Source organism: Peromyscus californicus, unplaced genomic scaffold (genome assembly GCF_007827085.1).
Source record: "Peromyscus californicus insignis strain IS unplaced genomic scaffold, ASM782708v3 Scaffold_2__1_contigs__length_46816999, whole genome shotgun sequence".
In the NCBI taxonomy this organism is placed as follows: domain Eukaryota; kingdom Metazoa; phylum Chordata; class Mammalia; order Rodentia; family Cricetidae; genus Peromyscus; species Peromyscus californicus.
In genome coordinates this window covers 11,064,970-11,081,908 of record NW_026294540.1, presented here as the reverse complement: position 1 = coordinate 11,081,908, position 16,939 = coordinate 11,064,970, and the positions used below count along the sequence as shown (strand labels likewise).

Below are 16,939 nucleotides of genomic sequence, written 5' to 3'. Positions count from 1 at the left end.
ACAGAGGCCTGAAGGATACACATGTGTCCCTAGGCAGGTGGCAACCAGCACAGAGCAGCCCAGGATGGCTACAAACAATAAGGGGTGGCTGAGGGCTGAGCCACCCCGTCTGGCTCACCGGGAGCGGTTCAGGTCCATCTTGCAAGGGTCCAACTCCATATATTTCTTCTCCTCGAAGACGCGGCTGATGACCGGCCTCAGGACCTCGTGCAGGTAGCGCATGCCCACGAGCTGGGGGCAAGGGTCACACGGAGCGGCTAAGGGTGGCAGGGAGTGCCCTGGGCTGGGGCAGGGGGTGTGCAGGGAGATTTGAGAGCCAGGCCAGCCGTGTCCAAGGGTGCCGCCCAGGGCTGAAGTCAGGCACCTGTCACCAGCACCCAGCTCAGCCATCTAGTGCCACTTGAGGCCAGCAGGCTCTGGGGACTGGGTGAGCAGGGGGAGGAAGCCACATGCGCCCAGACATGCCAGGTCCCCACTCACCTTCATGAACTGCTCCATCGACTTGGATGCCAAGGAGTTAGAACGGAAGAGGGTGTTGGGGTCATCTGGGAGAATAGGGGGATGTGTTTGCTGGTGTGGGGGGGGGGGCGCTCATGCCACTCACTCAAGGTGGAGATATGATTCTTTCAGCCTCAAGAATCAGGGAGAACCCAAAATTTCAACTTTATTCATAGTACAGAGGCCCAGAGTGGTTTGGCAAGCTGCCTGAGGTCACACAGCATCTGAAGCTAGACCTGTGCTCTCAATCTTCCAGGGTTCACAGCATAGCTACCTCAACACATAAAAGTCCTCTAAAGAGCCCCATTTCTCCCCCCTGGAGATCCTCTGCAGACCCGTCCTTGGGGAGGGGCACCTGAGTGGGAAACTCACTGGTTCGAGCCACCTCACGCCTTGTGAGGTAGTCTAGGAAGGGCCCAGACAGGCCTCGGCCCAGGAAGAGCTTCACCAGCTTGGTGGCAAGGTCTTGACGGCAGTCCCCAGAGGCCAGCTCCTCCAGCACAGCCAGGGGGCTGGTGGTGTCCTCCTGAGCAGGGACAGGAGAGCCGACAGGTGACCCGAGGCCCCAAAGCAGAAGAGCTGGCTCTGGTTCCCGAGGGAGGGGAGCTATACCCCGGACCCGGAAGCCCAGGTGGAGACACCTGCATCACACCTACCTCAGCTGGCCCCTGTACCGACTCTAGAAGCAGATCCATGAGAGGCTGGTAGTGCTGGGAAGGCAGGACACGGTCCTCAGTGAGGCGCACCTTCAGCCGCAGGGCACCCAGGCTCCCCCTAGATGGAGCAGAGCATAATAGGGAAGGGGGTGTGAGTTCAGGCTAGCCCAGAGCAGGAGACATGAGCCTGGGAAGGGGCAAGAGACACAGGGAAAGGATACAAGAGGGCAGTGGGGACCGAAATGGATAGGGAGAAAGAGGATGGATTGGGGGCCCCAGACAGTGTGTGGAAACGCCACGGTGGAGGCCACAGCCAGGTGCACAGACACACACAGGACAGGCAGAACAGCAAGTGTGAGCAGGGCAGTAAAACGTGGGTCTTGCCGGGCGGTGGTGGCGCACGCCTTTAATCCCAGCACTCGGGAGGCAGAGCCAGGCGGATCTCTGTGAGTTCGAGGCCAGCCTGGACTACCAAGTGAGTTCCAGGAAAGGCGCAAAGCTACACAGAGAAACCCTGTCTCGAAAAACCAAAAAAAAAAAAAAAAAAAAAAAAAAAAAACAAAAAAAAAACATGGGTCTTGTGGACACCGTGGTGCAGTCAGGTATGTGAACAGCGTGGACGGGAATAGCCAGGAAAAGATTGACGGGGACAGGGAGCTCTGTGTGCACAGCACGTAAGTGCACAGGCAGGGGTAGCTATTCAGAACAGTGGTAGAGCCCTTGCCTAGCACAGCCAAGGCCCTGGGTTCAACTCCTGACACTACATAATAAAGCAAGGAATGTGGCCAGGAAGGCAGGTGTGAGGGGACCCAACATTTAGACATGCATTGGGTATGTGAGCCTGTCTATGGTGGACAGCTGGGCCAAGGGGTGCTGCGTGGGCCTGCAAAAACATCCTGGGGACGTGTGACTAGGGCCAGAGGGACAGGGTGGGCTGGCACCAGCACCCAGGGTAACCTACCCACAAGCTGAGGTGGTGCCCTTCCCCGGGCACCCATATTTACCCAGAATCCTCAGATTTAGGAAAGGGCAGGAGGCGGAACCAGCCGTTGGGTGGCTTCTGTTGGAGGGTCTGTGGGGTGAACTCCACCTGTGGGGGGACACACAGACCTCAGCTGGAGGTCCCATCCTGCCTGAACCAGGGCCCACCCAGCCCTGGAGGGAGCACTTAGACTGCCATCCACAGATGGCATGTAGCCAGCCAGGGTCCAATTCTTCCTCTCTCTCAAGCCAGGGCACTTAGGGCCTCTAGGGGACACTTAATTTACAACTGAGAAAAGCTAAGGCACCAGGCAGTAGTGGTGCACACCTTTAATCCTAGCACTTGGGAGGCAGAGGCAGGTGGATCTCTATGAGTTTGAAGCCAGCCTGGTCTACAGAGTGAGTTCCAGGACAGCCAGGGCTATACAGAGAAACCCTGCCTCAAAAAACCAAAAAAATAAAAGAGAGAGAGGTTAAAGCTTGGAGAACTGACTTGCCCTGGGCCGCACAGTGACCCAGGAGTGAGCACAATGCCACTGTCACAGCCAAAGCCTCAGACAAGCCCGGGGCCATGTTCCCAGAGAACAGCTAAGAGGCACAGGGCTTCGGAAAAGCCACGTCACCGTTCCAAGCATCAGTTTCCTCATGCACAGAGAGGGACAATGACTGTCAACCTCACAGGGTGGTGACAGAGTTAGGTCCATGCAGATGGCTGGCACCAGTCTACCCAGGGGCCTTGGGCCCAGGAGCCACCCTGTAGCCTCAGATAGGTCTTTGCCTCCTTCACGGTCTGAGTTTTCTTGCCTGTCTCATGAACAGTGAGACTCTACTACCCAGGCTGGCCATGGTGGCACTCATGGCAGCTTGAGCATCTGTCCTCAGACCCCACCTCAGCTGCCTGCTAAGGGCAGGCAATGGGGAGCCACAGAGGGCATTCATTGGTTAGTGGGAGGGCCGCTCACCATGCCCAGGAAGTCATTCTTGCCCACCATGTCCCAATCCCAGAGCTCCACTCGCAATGGGGACGTGGTCCCCGGCGCCTCCTGCAGCTCCAGCACCTCATCCCAGTGTGGGAAGCGGGTCTTCTTGATTGTCTGAGGGTGGAAACAGTGGTGAGCGGAAGAGGTGACCGACTCCACCCACTGAGGGGTGTCCCACACCTGCCCGGCTGTCTGCTCACCGACGTTTCCAAACTATGGTTGCCCCAAGACACACGTGCGAATGGGTCTGACGTGCCGGAGATGTCCCGGGGGGCCAGGTCCCTGGGGACAGAGGAAGAGAAGGGGCGTGTGGTCGGTCACAGGCCCTCGAGGACCCAGACCCAAGGTGGGCCTACGAAAGAGAGTTCAAGCTAGATCATTCTAATGGCAATGTTCTGTTTCCAGGGCAACGAGCCTGTCCATCACAGGGGCCCAGGCCAGGTCCATCACTGCACCCATGCACACTCTGCGGTTTCCATACACAAAACTTACGGGGAAACATGACATTTCCAGATTTCCCTTGATAAGGGGAAACCGAGGCACAGAGCGATCAGACTCTGTATGACGGAGCTCAGCAAGGGAAGGGACAATGGGAATGAAAAAAAAAAATGCCTCGGTCTCCCCAGAGGCCCTACACAGGGACCTACAGACTCAAAGCCTGCACTCACTGGCTGGGTGACATTAGAAAAAGTCGCCTCCTCTCCCTGAGGCTTAGCCCAGAAAATGAGGACCGTCACAGACCAAGTTCACAGAGCTCAGGGTCCAATGAGATGGCATAGGCAAGTTACTTAGCGTAGCACTCGCTCAACTCAGCTCACTTATTCATTCAACAAACATCCGTGCCCACACCTTGCTCAGGAACAAAGGGAAAGCATAAGACACAGACAGCCTGCCTGTGGTTACCATGGCAACTCAAAGCCTCACCTGAGTCAGCTTCCCCACCCCCCTTCTTGAGGGCCCCCAAATCCAGGAACACCCCACCACCACCACCAGGGGCTGTTTCTTCCTCCCCGCTTGCTTCCCAGCCTTGCTGGGCATCCAAAGCCTTTGGTTTCCTAGGAACCAACACAGTTGCTAAGCGACAGCCATCGGTCCCTCTCCTGCTTGCAAGGAACCTGTAACAGCCTAGTGTCTGGGGAGGGGGTCATGGGCAGAAGAGCCGAGCTCAGACCCCTGCCCACAATCTGTTATGTCGTCCCCTTCCTTCTTGGGTCATTTCCTCATCCACACGCCTCCCACATCCAGCTGGGGCCGAGGCTGAAACCTGAATCCAGAGGTGCCAGGGGAAGCTCAGAGAGGGCAAGGAAGGGTCTTAGGGTCACACAGCAAGCTAGAAATACGGATTGTCCTTAATGTGTGTGGGCAGAACCTAAGAGTGGAGGTTCTGGGAGGGGGGTGAGTGGAGGGCAGAAGGACAGGATGTCCAGAGGGAGTAGGTGTAAGAGAGCTGAGGGATGTCAGTGGAGGGCTGAGGAGGGGACAGGGGGGCTGGGGACAGGGAGGGAGGCCGAAGGGAAGATGGATGTGGTCTCTAGAGGCCACCCGTGGCTTTTCCTGTCCCTGTGTCTGTTGACTTCCTTCAGGCTTTCCTCCTCGCCCTCCCTCTCAGCCCCTAAGACTCCAGTGTGACCCCCAGGTCTTATTAATTAATAAGAATTCACCCTGCGATGTTCTGTAAAAGTGAGGTTCTTGGTCGGTTGTACAAGCAGAGTCGGTAGGTCACCAGCCCCAGGCCATGAGGCCTATCGTGTCCCCACTGGGAGACGCTGCCTGACGTCACCTTCCTGGATCCATCACGCCTGAGGCCACCCATCACCTCAGTGAGCCAATAATTAAGTCTTCTGCCCGAGAAGTAATGTCTGCTATTCATTGATTACTGTGTCTGTGTACGTATGGCGTGTGTGTGTGTCTGTGTCTGTCTGTGACTGTGTATGTCTATGACTGTGTGTGTCTGTGTCTGTGTGTGTGTGTGTGTCTGTATGTGTGTCTGTGACTCTGTTTGTCCGTGACTGTGTGTCTGTCTGTCTGTGTATGTATGGCGTGTGTGTGTGTGTGTGTGTGTGTGTGCATCTGTGTCTGTGTGTGTGTATGTGTGTCTGTGACTGTGTCTGTCTGTGACTGTGTGTGTCTATTGCTGTGTGTGTCTATGACTGTGTGTGTGTGTCTGTCTGTGACTGTGTGTCTGTGACTGTGTGTGTGTGTGTCTATGACTGTGTGTGTATGTGTGTCTGTGACTGTGTGTGTATGTGTGTCTGTGACTGTGTGTGTCTATGACTGTGTGTATGTCTGTCTGTCTGTGACTGTGTGTGTCTGTGACTGTGTATGTCTATGACTGTGTGTGTGCCTGTCTGTGTGTGTCTGTGATTGTGCATTGATGCACATGTGTGGCGTTCCTCCCTCCACCATGGGTTCCAGGGATCAAACTCAGGTCATCGGGCTTGAGTGGCAAGTGATTTACCTGCTGAACCATCTCGCCAGCCCTGAGCTGTTAAAACTTGATTATTATCGCCCCCCACACTCATCTACCGCCCCCCCACACTCATCTACCACCCCCCACACTCATCTACCACCCCCCACACTCATCTACCGCCCCACACACTCATCTACCGCCCCACACACTCATCTACCACCCCACACACTCATCTACCACCCCCCACACTCATCTACCACCCCACACACTCATCTACCACCCCCCACACTCACCTACCACCCCCCCACACACTCATCTGTCTGCCCCACACACACTCATCTGTCTGCCACACACACACATCTGTCCGCCCCCCCACACATCTGTCTGCCCCCCACACACATCCGTCTGCCCCACACACACATCTGTCTGCCCCACACACACATCTGTCTGCCCACCTCGAGGATCTAGCAGACTGTTATTTGTCCCTGAACACCTGGGTTAAGATTTTGCTTTTGCCAGGTGTGGTAGCCCAAGCATTTAATTCCAGCACTTGGGAAGCAGAGGCAGGAGGATCTCTGTGAGTTTGAGGCCAGCCTGGTCTACATAGAGAGACTCTTGAACTCACAGACATCCACCTGCTTCTGCCTCCTGAGTGCTGAGATTAAAGATGTGCGCCACAACCGCCCAGCTCGGTTTTGTGTTTTTCTTTGTTGAAACAGGGTGACTTGTAGCCCAGGCTGACCTAAAAATATGACCTTTAAGTCCTGAGCCTCCTGCCTCCGCCTCCTGAGTGCTAGGATTAGACATGTGTACCAACCTTGCAGTTTATATGGTGGTGCTGCTGCGGACAGAATCCAGGGCCTTGTGCGTGGTAGGCAAGCAGTCTACCCATTGAGCCACATCCCTAGCCTCCTTGCCCATCTTCAGAGTACCCCACACCTCCCCCAGGGCAAGCATACCTGGCCTGTCTCACATGGCAGCGGAGGCATCGGCCCCGAGCATCCTCCAGCAGCTTCACAGCCAGGTAGACCTCGCCCTGCACCTCCTCGTCTGGATCCACTCTGCTCAGGTTGATCCAGCTGTCGATCCCTGCAGGGTACACACAGTGTTTCAGAAACACCTGCGCTCACTCGGCACCGCGTGAGTTCAGAAATGCCACGGCTGACGACCACGCCTGATGCGGGCGGCTTCTCACGCAGGACCTCGGATTCGGTCTGGAACCAGCCCCGTGTCCAAGGAGGAAACTGAGGCACAGAGACTAGACTGCCCTCTACCCCACACAGCTGGGAGACAACAGAGATTAGGGAGGCAGAGGCAGATGGATCTCTGTGTGTTCAAGGTCTACAAAGCGAGTTCCAGGACAGCCAGGGCTACACAGAGAAACCCTGTCTCGAAAAACCAAAAAAAAAAAAAAAAGGGGAGAAAATGACAGAGACGGAGTCTGAACATGGACAGTGACGCTTTGGACTGTCATCCTGGGTGCTGTAGAACGTGAAACACACACACACACACACCCCTCTCGTCACACTTTGAACATACTGTTTATTGACTTCTGACTCCCACTGTAGCTATGAGCAAGTCAGCTTCCAGCCCAACCCCTCTTGGCAAACATCTCTCCTTCCCCACTTGTTTCTCTTTTGTTTCCATACAGGGTCTCCTTATGTATCCCAGGCTAGACCAGAACCTCCTGTCCCTCCCACCTCCACCTCCTGAGTGCAGGGGTCACAGCCGAGGCCACCATGCCTGGCTCGACGGTTTCACCCCCTGCTGCCCCTTTATCTCTTTAAACATCCGACTTCTCAAAGCGCCTGTGACTGTGGCTAGTGTTAACAATGGGACAGACTCTAGAATCGCCTGGAAGACAGGCCTCAGGCACACCTGGGAAGGATCGGCTGGATCGAGGTTAGCCCCTGAGGACACCCATGGGGGATTCTCTTGATTAACAGACATGGGGAAGACCCATTCCAATATGGGCGGAACCATTCCCTAGGCTGGAACCCTGGACCCCGCAAGATGAAGAAATACCATTCCTCTCTGCTTCCCGATTGTGGGTGGGATGCGGCCAGCTCCCACCACGATGAATTTCTCCCTTGAGCTGTGAATCGGAATAAACCCTCTCTCCCTTAAGCTACTCCGGTCAGAGTCACAGGGAATGGAAAGCCCCGAATTCCAGCCAGGGCTACACAGTGAGACCCTGTCTCAAACGAACAAACAAGCAAACAACCCTCGGTGGCTCCCTACTGCCGCTGGAAGGAAACCCAGCATCGGATCCTCTGTCAATGCAGTTACAGACCCTTCTGAGCCACATGTGGGTGCTGGGAACTGAACTCTGACCTCTGGAGGAGCGGCGCTCCCTCGTAACTGCTGAGCCGTCTCTCCAGCCCCTGCAGCTCTAATACAATAACCAGCAAGCATGCAGCTGAGGCTGGAGGCGCAGCTCAGTGATGGAGCCATTGGTGTGATCCCAGCACTGACGATGATGATGGTGATGATGATGGTGGTGATGATTGATGATGATGATGATGATGATTCACGATGATGATTGATGATAATGCACAAATGAGGTCTCACTATGTAGCCCAGGCTAGCCTCCTGAATGCTGTGATGACAGGCATGTACTGCCAAACTCAACTTGGGAAGTCCCTCTTATCAGCATCCACCCTTCTCGCTGGTATTCCCAGCAGTAAGATGTGGTATCCCTCTGCCCCACCAAGAGGAGGAAACATCCGCCTGCCCAGCACCCACAAGTGCCCTTTTCTGAGGCATCCTTCTTTCCTTTGGCTCTTGAAACTGATGGGGTCTGTGATGTATTAAAAAAGAATACATACACCGGGCGGTGGTGGCACACGCCTTTAATCCCAGCACTTGGGAGGCAGAGGCAGGCGGATCTCTGTGAGTTTGAGGCCAGTCTGGGCTACAGAGTGAGTTCCAGGAAAGGGGCAAAGCTACACAGGGAAACCCTGTCTCCAAAAAAAAAAAGAATATATACAAGAATGTATGATTGCCGGGCGGTGGTGGTGCACGCCTTTAATCCCAGCACTCAGGAGGCAGAGCCAGTTCGAGGCCAGCCTGGTCTACAGAGTGAGATTCAGGACAGGCTCCAAAACTACACGAAGAAACCCTGTCTCGAAAAAACAAAAAAAAAAAAATAAGAAGAAGAATGTCTGATTTGGTTCAATGCATAAACTTCCAGGAATTTCTCTGACTGGCGGGGACCTGAATGTGTGACACCATTAGTAAGTACAAGGCTGTTCACTGCAACTGCTTGATCTGGGAACACATTGCCAATGCCCCAGATGCTTCACCAGGGAGCCAGCCAAGTGCATTATGGGAAATTACAGCAGAATGCAGTGATTTCAGAACTCAGAAATCCTTCAAGCGCCATTAAGCCAAGACCCAAAAGGTACAGTGTGGCTTCTAGGCATAGTGGCGCCTGCCTGTCATCCCAATGCTGGGAGGCCGAGACTGGACTGTCATGCATTACAGCCAGCCTGGGTGCCTTGTCTCAAAATACATAGTGAAGAGGGCTGGAGAGACTGCTCACACCGTCTGCTCTTCCAGAAGCTCTGGGCTTCAGTTCCCAGCACCCACATGGTGACTCACAGCCATCTGTAACTCCAGTTCCAGGGGACCCAATGCCCTCTTCTGGCCTCTGCAGGCAGTGCACACATGCGGTGCACTTAACAGACAAGCACGCAAAAATGCATATAAAATAAAAATAAATTCAAATTTAAAAATACACCATGAGGTTTTAAATGAGGCAACTAGGGAAAAACCGAGTGTAACAGGCTGTGTGTGTGCTGAGAAAACCCATGTTCACAAGCACTCACACACTCATGTACACATACACTCACACACACACACTCATGTACACACACATACACACACACACACACACACACACACACACACACACACACACACACACAGAGTGCAGCATGGTGAGCTCAAACCCTGGACCCAAACAAATCTTAGTCCCAAGTCCTGGCTGTCACAAAACCTTTGTGACCGTGAGCAAGTCACCGAACCCTCCAGGCCTCAGCACTGTCACAGGAAAAACGTAAGGGACTAGAGGTCCCCACCTCGGAGGAGGGCTCAGCATGCGTTCACAATGTGTCAGTGTGGCGGGTCCTACTATTGTTCTTACTTTTATATGTTTAAAAAAAAAAAAAAAAAGAAGCACTGCAGGGCTGGGGTACAGTTGGGAGGCAGAGCGCTTGTGAGGCCCTGGGTGCATCACCAGCAGGCAAATATACAGTGTCTGAAAACACATAAGGAGGCCGACCGCGGCCAGGCATGATACCGTGCATGGGAATGCCAGCATGAGGGAAACTGAGGCACGGGGGGGGGGTCACAACTTGGAGGCCATCTAGGGCTAGATGGAAAGAGCCTGTCTCAAACAGACAAAACTGAAGCTGCTGACTGCACGGGATGGGGACCAGAGGCCCAGGTGGGAAGGGGTGTCACGCTTCTGCTGTGTGAGCCCCAGGTGCGCAAAAACAAATTAGCTGCTCAATAAATGAGCTGGATTACAAATTAAAGAGACAGGACACAAAAGACACATCCACCGGGCGGTGGTGGCGGCGCACGCCTTTAATCCCAGCACTCGGGAGGCAGAGCCAGGCGGATCTCTCTGAGTTCGAGGCCAGCCTGGACTACAGAGTGAGTTCCAGGAAAGGCGCAAAGCTACATAGAGGAACCCTGTCTCGAAAAACCAAGAGAGAGAGAGAGAGAGAAAGAGAGAGAGAGAGAGAGAGAGAGTGGGGGAATCCTCCCCCTTCAGGCTCTGAGGCCACTCCCTAAGTCCTTGCAAGGCCCCTGTGGGTCAGACCATTTTTCCTCTCATCCCAGCCAGGCCCTGCTCACCTCGAGGGTCGGCTGTGATCGCCTCCTTGCTCAGGGAGATCTTCCCAATGGTGTCGTCGTGTCTGTGGGGAGGTGGCAGGAGAGGGTCAGAGCAGGACCAGCACACTCCCGTGGAGCCGTGGGGACAAGTGCCAGGGGTTGGAGGCAGCACACTTCCTCCCGGTGTGTGGATTGGTGTGTGGCTTGGGATCCCCAGGCACTCCCCACCCACCCGCCACACACCCAACCGTGTCCTCATCCAGCACGTAGAAGGCCAGGTGGTGGAAGTCCAGCGGCAGGTGCACGGTGTACTCCTCCCCCCAGAAGGGGCTCAGGCTCCTCCAGATGGTTGCTGTCCTGCAAGAGGGGTGCTGGGCTAGGGCGTCATACGGTGGGTGACCTGGGGATCCCTACAAACACAGCTAGGGGCACACACACACACACACACACACACACACACACACACACACACAAACATGACAGCCATGGCCATGCACACACTTCTAGAATCTGCACACGCTTCTAGAATCTACACCCCGCCCCCCCCGCCCCGCCCCATCCCAGGAATACAGCAAATGCACTCAGATGCATGAGCCCAGACAGGGAAGCAAATCCAGACCTAATGCAGGCACCGCTGCAGGGAATCGACATGTGTGTGCATGTACACATGCAGGCACCCATGCACATACCCATGTCCCCGAGAACCAACTAAAGAGGTTCACAAGTAGACCAACACACACACACACACACACACACAGAGAACCCATGGAAACACATAGACACATACAACCAGAGAAACACACCTAGATGTGCCGAGAAAGCCAGAGACACAGGGAGTCACACTCACACAGACACAGATGCACACAAGCATCCTCAGAAACGTCCAGAAGTCTGTTTGCAAATACAGACACAGTGTCCCAGATAGACACAAGCCTGGACCAGGGGGACACAAAGACATGCTTACATAACAACATACAATACACTAGTCACCAATACCTAGTGGCCCATTCATTCACTGTCTCCCCCCCCCCCCCCCGCCCAGACTGTAGACATCCTCTAGATTGGGGTAAACTCAGTGATGCCTGGGGAGGACTGAGGCTGAGAACAGGGGAGGGCTTCCCACACAAATTAGTCAGGCAAAAGAGAACTGGGCAGGGAAGACAAGCCTTCCAGATGGCTGGAACAGCATATGGAAAGGCCCTGAGGTAAGTATGAGCAGGGGCCAGGACACCGTGGGATCAACGGTGGTCAGAACACTCAGGGCTTCGTGGCATCCAGAAAGTCCGGGGACGCTAGGGTCAAGCCCAGGCTGGACACAAGCACACATACATATGTTCAACATCTGGGTCTGGCACCCCGACAGGGCTCCCACTACGGCTGTTCCTGGGGACAAAGACTCTACGCTGCCCAGCAAAGCTCCAGCCCAAACCAGTATGCAAAGCTTGCTTCCTTCTCTTGGTTCCTTGCAGCCCAGAGAAGGAAGAACAGCTGCCTCCTCCAGGCATACAGAAAGCCAGTCTGAGGCTTGGGGGCTAGCGTCTTATAATAGTGTAAACACAGGGGGAGCCATGGGAGGGGTCAGCATTCCCTGGGGGCCCCCCACCCCCGGCTCCCAGCCCATCTGGACCAGAACTAGTGCCAGGAGCATCCTGAATCCTGCCGTCTCCATAGAAACCAAGGCTTCAGCCACCCACCCACCCACCCCCTCAGGTCTATGGGGGCTGAAAGCTGTCCCTTGACCAGTGGGGGAAAAGCAGCCCAGCTCAGCTGATGTCCCCTCCAGACTCAGTGCCCACGGATCTCCACACACCCGCCTTTGCATTCACACCTGAGGCACATGCACATATGCCCCCCCCCCCCCGTGCTCTGGTACCCACGGGAGTCCTGTGGACTTGCACACCCACACGGACGCTCACACGTGGTCAGAAGCATTCACACCAGCTCTGTGGCACCCCAGATGAGCAGGCTGGTATGCACACACACACACACACACACACACACACACACACACACACGTTCCCACTTGAACATTTGTGTGGATACAACACACCCAGATACCCGCAGCACCCAGAGGCCCGGAGACAGCCAAACCAACCAAGCGTGAGATGCCTGCCCCACCCCCCCCTCCCCAACAGGCCACTGGGGAGGCATAGCCTGGTGGTTGGCTGAGTCAGCCCCAGGGAGCCAGGGACATCATGGGTCCCCAGACAGAGGATATTGGCCAGTTGACATCGGCCACAGTGGTGTATGTACCCAAAAGGCCAGGGCATAAGTAACCTCCTTGAAGCCTGAAAGACAACCTCCACCTCCATGAGGGTCAGCTCGCTCTGCTCCTCTGGGAAGTACTGGGTCCCTCCCCTCCCCACCCCACCCCATGCTGACTACGCACCTGGCCACGACCTCATCATCCACTTTCACCAGGCAGTAGGGGTCACTGCTCCCAGACCTGTGGGAAGAGGAGGTCCAGGAGGCTATAGGAAGGGGCAGCCATGGTGGAAGCCTAACTTCCCACCTCAGGCAGGGTGAAGCTAAGCCCCAGAGAGGGGAGGGGACTTACCCTGGGTCACACAGCAACTCCTACAAAAAGGCAAGACCTCGGGGAACATTAGCAGGTTATATCATCGCTGCCCAGGCCAGTCACCTACCACCCACAGGTAGTATAAGCCTGCACGTCCATCCTGCTCTGGGACCTCGTTTTTGTTACTCCAACAGATGTTAGCACCCACCCAGCCAGCCCCCAGAGAGGGCCGGAGGGGTTAAAAGAAAGAGAGGTGTGGGGGAGGGATCGTGGGTTATCCTGAGATCCCTGCCACAGACAAGACCCTAATGCCAACTTCTGAGCTAAACACTTTGCTCCTCGGCCTGCCCCAACCCCCATCTCCAGCAGGAAGGACTTGTGGGCACAGACCAGGGTTCGGGACCTCAAAACTGAACCCATAGAGATGGCTGTAGGGCTGGAGTATGGCTCAGTGGTAGAGTGTTTGCCTAGCATGTTCAAACCCTGGGTCCCATCCCCAGCAGGAAAAAAAAAACAATCAAAACCAAATCCCAAAAGACGTGTGCTATCTCCCCCTCACAAAGCCCTGAGCCCTAGGCCAATCAAAGGCAGCCCCACCCACCTCCCCTTTATAATAGTAGTCACCAGAAAACCCCAGGCCACCTCCCCCTTTATAATAGTAGTCACCAATAAACCCCAGGCCACCTCCCTTTTATAATAGTAGTCACCAGTAAACCCCAGGCTGCCTACCTGGGTCTCCATTGCCTCGCTCCCAAAGCCATCTCCTTGGAGAGGTTGTCTCTCACTGCCACTGACTAAAATGACCCTCCAAGCCATTTGGGATGGGCCACACCACAGTCCCAGCCTCCTGGGAGGCTGAGGTAGGAAGTTTGCCTTAACCCAGGAGTTCAAGGTCAGCCTGGGCAACATAGTGAGAGCCAGGCTCAGATGGATGGATGGATGGATGGATGGATGGATGGATGGATGGATGGATGGATGGATGGATGGATAGGTGGGTGGGTGGGTGGATGGATGGATGGATGGATGGATGGATGGATGGATAGATGGATAGATAGATAGATAGATAGATAGATAGATAGATAGATAGATAGATAGATACTCTACATCCCCTACAACCTCTGAACTGTGACCCTTGGGGTACTAGCTATACCTACTTCTCCGTGGGTCTGGGGTGGTTCTGCAGGAAAGGTTCAAGATGAATGGATGTGTGGAGCCCAGGCTCTGGAGAAGGATGGGATGGATGGTCCAAACACGATTTCAGCCTGGCTCTCCTAGCCAAGTCCCCTCTGCTCCTCCAGCTGCTTTCCCCCGGCCACCCACCCACTCAGCCACACGGAACAGGATGCTGCTGGCTGCAACCTGGGCCTTTGGCTAGCTGGCTGAGTCCTTCCTGTGCCTCAGTTTCCCTCCACGGCTCCTCTCTCTCATTCTTCAGCCGCCCCAGGGCAGATGTGGCCCAGACCGACTGAGATCAGTTGGCAGGGAGGCTTGGAGATTCAGCTTCTCCCAAGCAACCCGGCTGACCCCAGGTCCCTCAAGGGAGTAAGGTTCTGCTCCAGAGTCATGACTTACATGGCCTTATCAGGCTCCTATCAGGTAGGGGCCAGGGTGGCAGGCAGGGCTGGCCTCTCCCAGGCCCTGGTCTCCCCAGACTCTCGGCCTTTCCCATGGCCCCTGTCTGAGTCAATCATGGGAAAATGTGACCCTCAGCCATCACTTCCCAGTACGGTTCATACACTGAAGCTGTTAGTGTTTATGTCTTAGCTTCGTGACCTTACAGTCATGACTGCCTCTCTGGTCCTCAGTTTCTCCATTTGTTTTTTTTTTTTTTTTTTTGGTTTTTCGAGACAGGGTTTCTCTGTGTAGCTTTGCGCCTTTCCTGGAACTCACTTGGTAGCCCAGGCTGGCCTCGAACTCACAGAGATCCGCCTGGCTCTGCCTCCCGAGTGCTGGGATTAAAGGCGTACGCCACCACCGCCCGGCCAGTTTCTCCATTTGTAAAACAGAGAAACCAGTCGGCCCACACAAAGTGTTAAACACGATCCCTGTCCATGGTAAGCCTTCAGTAATGATAGACAGGGTCGCCCACCCCCTTAACCTTGAGGGTCAGGCTGAATCTAGGCCCTCTGCCTTAGAAGAGGGAATGAGACAACACCCCAGCTAACACCCCACTCTCAGACAAGGGAACTCCAGCTTGCTCTGAGAAGATCCCTTTGGGAAAAGGGAGCTGACCACTAGAGAAACTGAGGCAGGATGCCCATCAGCAGGCTCGGTGATACCTCCTCAGCCTTGCTCTGGGGCATGGCCCACCCCAGAGCTTACCTTGGCCAGAAAACTGGAGGGAGAGGGTAAGATGCAAGAGAGATAGAAAACTCAAGCCCCTTCCTGAAGAAGCAGGGGACCCCTGAGCCTGTATCTTAGCCCAGCAGCAGCATCTGCCATTGGTTTATAAGTCTCTCCCAGGACTGGTGGACCAGCTGGAGTTCAGTGAAGCAAGAGTCCTATTTCTGGGCAGGTCCCTTCAGCCAGCCAGCAAATGCCAGGTCTCCGCTCCTGCCCCACAGCTCTGCAATCTCTAATGCTCAGAGACGTCTTGAAGAGAGGGTAGCTCATGGCTGGTGCCATCGCTCCCTGCATTTATTCAGGTGTGTGTTTATTTATGGTCGCTGATGAGAAAGATGGGACACTAAGATTACTCCAAACAGCTCCCCTCTCGGTACAGATGCAGTGTTGGCGGATAAGGAGGTTCCCAAAATCAAAGGTGTGGGGGGCGGGGGGGGGGGGGAAGGAAATGCAGAATCTGCAGCTTGGGTAATTGGGACTTCCACCCAAGCGAAGAAGGACTCCAGGTCCCCCGTCTGCACACCCTTCCACAGCTGACCCCCTAGCCAGTGTCTTCCACCCGCCCAGCTGGACGCGGGATCCAAGCAACACCTTCCAGTCCTACACTCTCCAGATGGGACACCAAGGGCCAGCAAAAGGCAGGTTCAAGGTCACTCAGCACAGCTCCTCCCAAGGATCGCAGCACCTGTCTCAGGTGCTGGCACCTTCAGAGCCCCTTCTGGCTCGGGACCAAGCAGGAAGGGGAACCCGCTCCCCCACCCACCCCGTTCTGCTGAGTCAGCACTTGCTGACTCAGCCCTGGAGAAGCAGAGCCAAGGATAGGGGCAGAGGAACCCAGCGCCCCCAGCCCCATCACATGAGGTACATGCGAGTGAGTGGATTTTAGAGCAGTTGGGGAACCGAGACAGCCCACCATGGGTTTGCAGGTATAAGACTGGGGGACCCGGGGTTCGGGGTTAGAGAGCACCTGGCGAAACTCTGCAAACCTAAAACGCCTTGGCAGGCAAAATCTTGGGGTCCATCTGGACCACAGTCCTCTGGGGCTCTACCCGTGATCTCTGGGTAGCCCTCTCCGTCGTCCAGAGAAGCCCCACCTCCAACACCTGCTCTAGGTAAGGAAGGGGATCGTCAGTCCCCTCCTTGGCTCTAAGAGGACCCGTCCAGAGATTCCTTCTCCTGCCCTGGAAGACCCACTTGGGGACATCCTAAAACAAAGCCACCTTCCTTTCCCAGGGCAGCAGGGCGCGGCATCTGCTAAGCCTGGGTGCCCCCTCTCACAGGACAGAGAGGGCGGATCCCCAACGGTGGGTCCTAGACGGAGGCCCCCACAACCCTTCCACGCACCCCAGTGGGCACCCGGGGACTCACACATCCTTGGCGGGCAGCGCCCGTCCCTCCACCACGCGAATACTCAGCGAGCCGCTCTTGGCCATGGCGCACACAGTCCCAAACTTTCCAGGCAAGGAGTCAGCCGAGGTTCCAAGGTTGGACCAGGAGGTGACCCTACATGTCACCAGCTTCGGGCCCGGCGCGCTCCCCCCCAGGCTCCCACGGGTCCGGGTCCGGGGTGCGACTGGGCTGGATGCGAGGCTAGGAGAGAGAAGTGCTGGATCCCGAGAGGGGACATGCGCCCCGAGCCACAGGTAGCCGTGCGCTGCGCTCCCTCCGGGCAGGCTGAGCCTGGCGTCTGCAGCTCGGGAGGTCCCTC

At 55.5% G+C, this 16,939-nt stretch overlaps 1 protein-coding gene across 4 annotated transcripts in view; it reads right to left on the bottom strand.

Annotated features, from left to right (window-relative positions):
* The window catches only part of Rasal1 (RAS protein activator like 1), a 33,878-nt gene extending 16,939 nt beyond the window's left edge, over window positions 1-16,939 (bottom strand). Inside the window, exons 1-12 of one of the 4 annotated variants that reach the window (XM_052755219.1) lie at window positions 16,600-16,939; window positions 12,760-12,816; window positions 10,614-10,727; window positions 10,392-10,453; window positions 6,485-6,614; window positions 3,316-3,397; window positions 3,098-3,229; window positions 2,159-2,244; window positions 1,155-1,272; window positions 871-1,024; window positions 481-545; window positions 119-231 (exon numbers count right to left, since the gene is read on the bottom strand). In XM_052755219.1, coding sequence (XP_052611179.1) covers window positions 119-231; window positions 481-545; window positions 871-1,024; window positions 1,155-1,272; window positions 2,159-2,244; window positions 3,098-3,229; window positions 3,316-3,397; window positions 6,485-6,614; window positions 10,392-10,453; window positions 10,614-10,727; window positions 12,760-12,816; window positions 16,600-16,664 — 1,178 coding nt within the window. In that variant the 5' untranslated portion in view covers window positions 16,665-16,939. Of the gene's footprint in view, window positions 1-118; window positions 232-480; window positions 546-870; window positions 1,025-1,154; window positions 1,273-2,158; window positions 2,245-3,097; window positions 3,230-3,315; window positions 3,398-6,484; window positions 6,615-10,391; window positions 10,454-10,613; window positions 10,728-12,759; window positions 12,817-12,927; window positions 12,948-16,599 lie in introns of those variants that run through there. The other 3 variants (XM_052755218.1, XM_052755221.1, XM_052755222.1) reach the window with 3 other exon arrangements.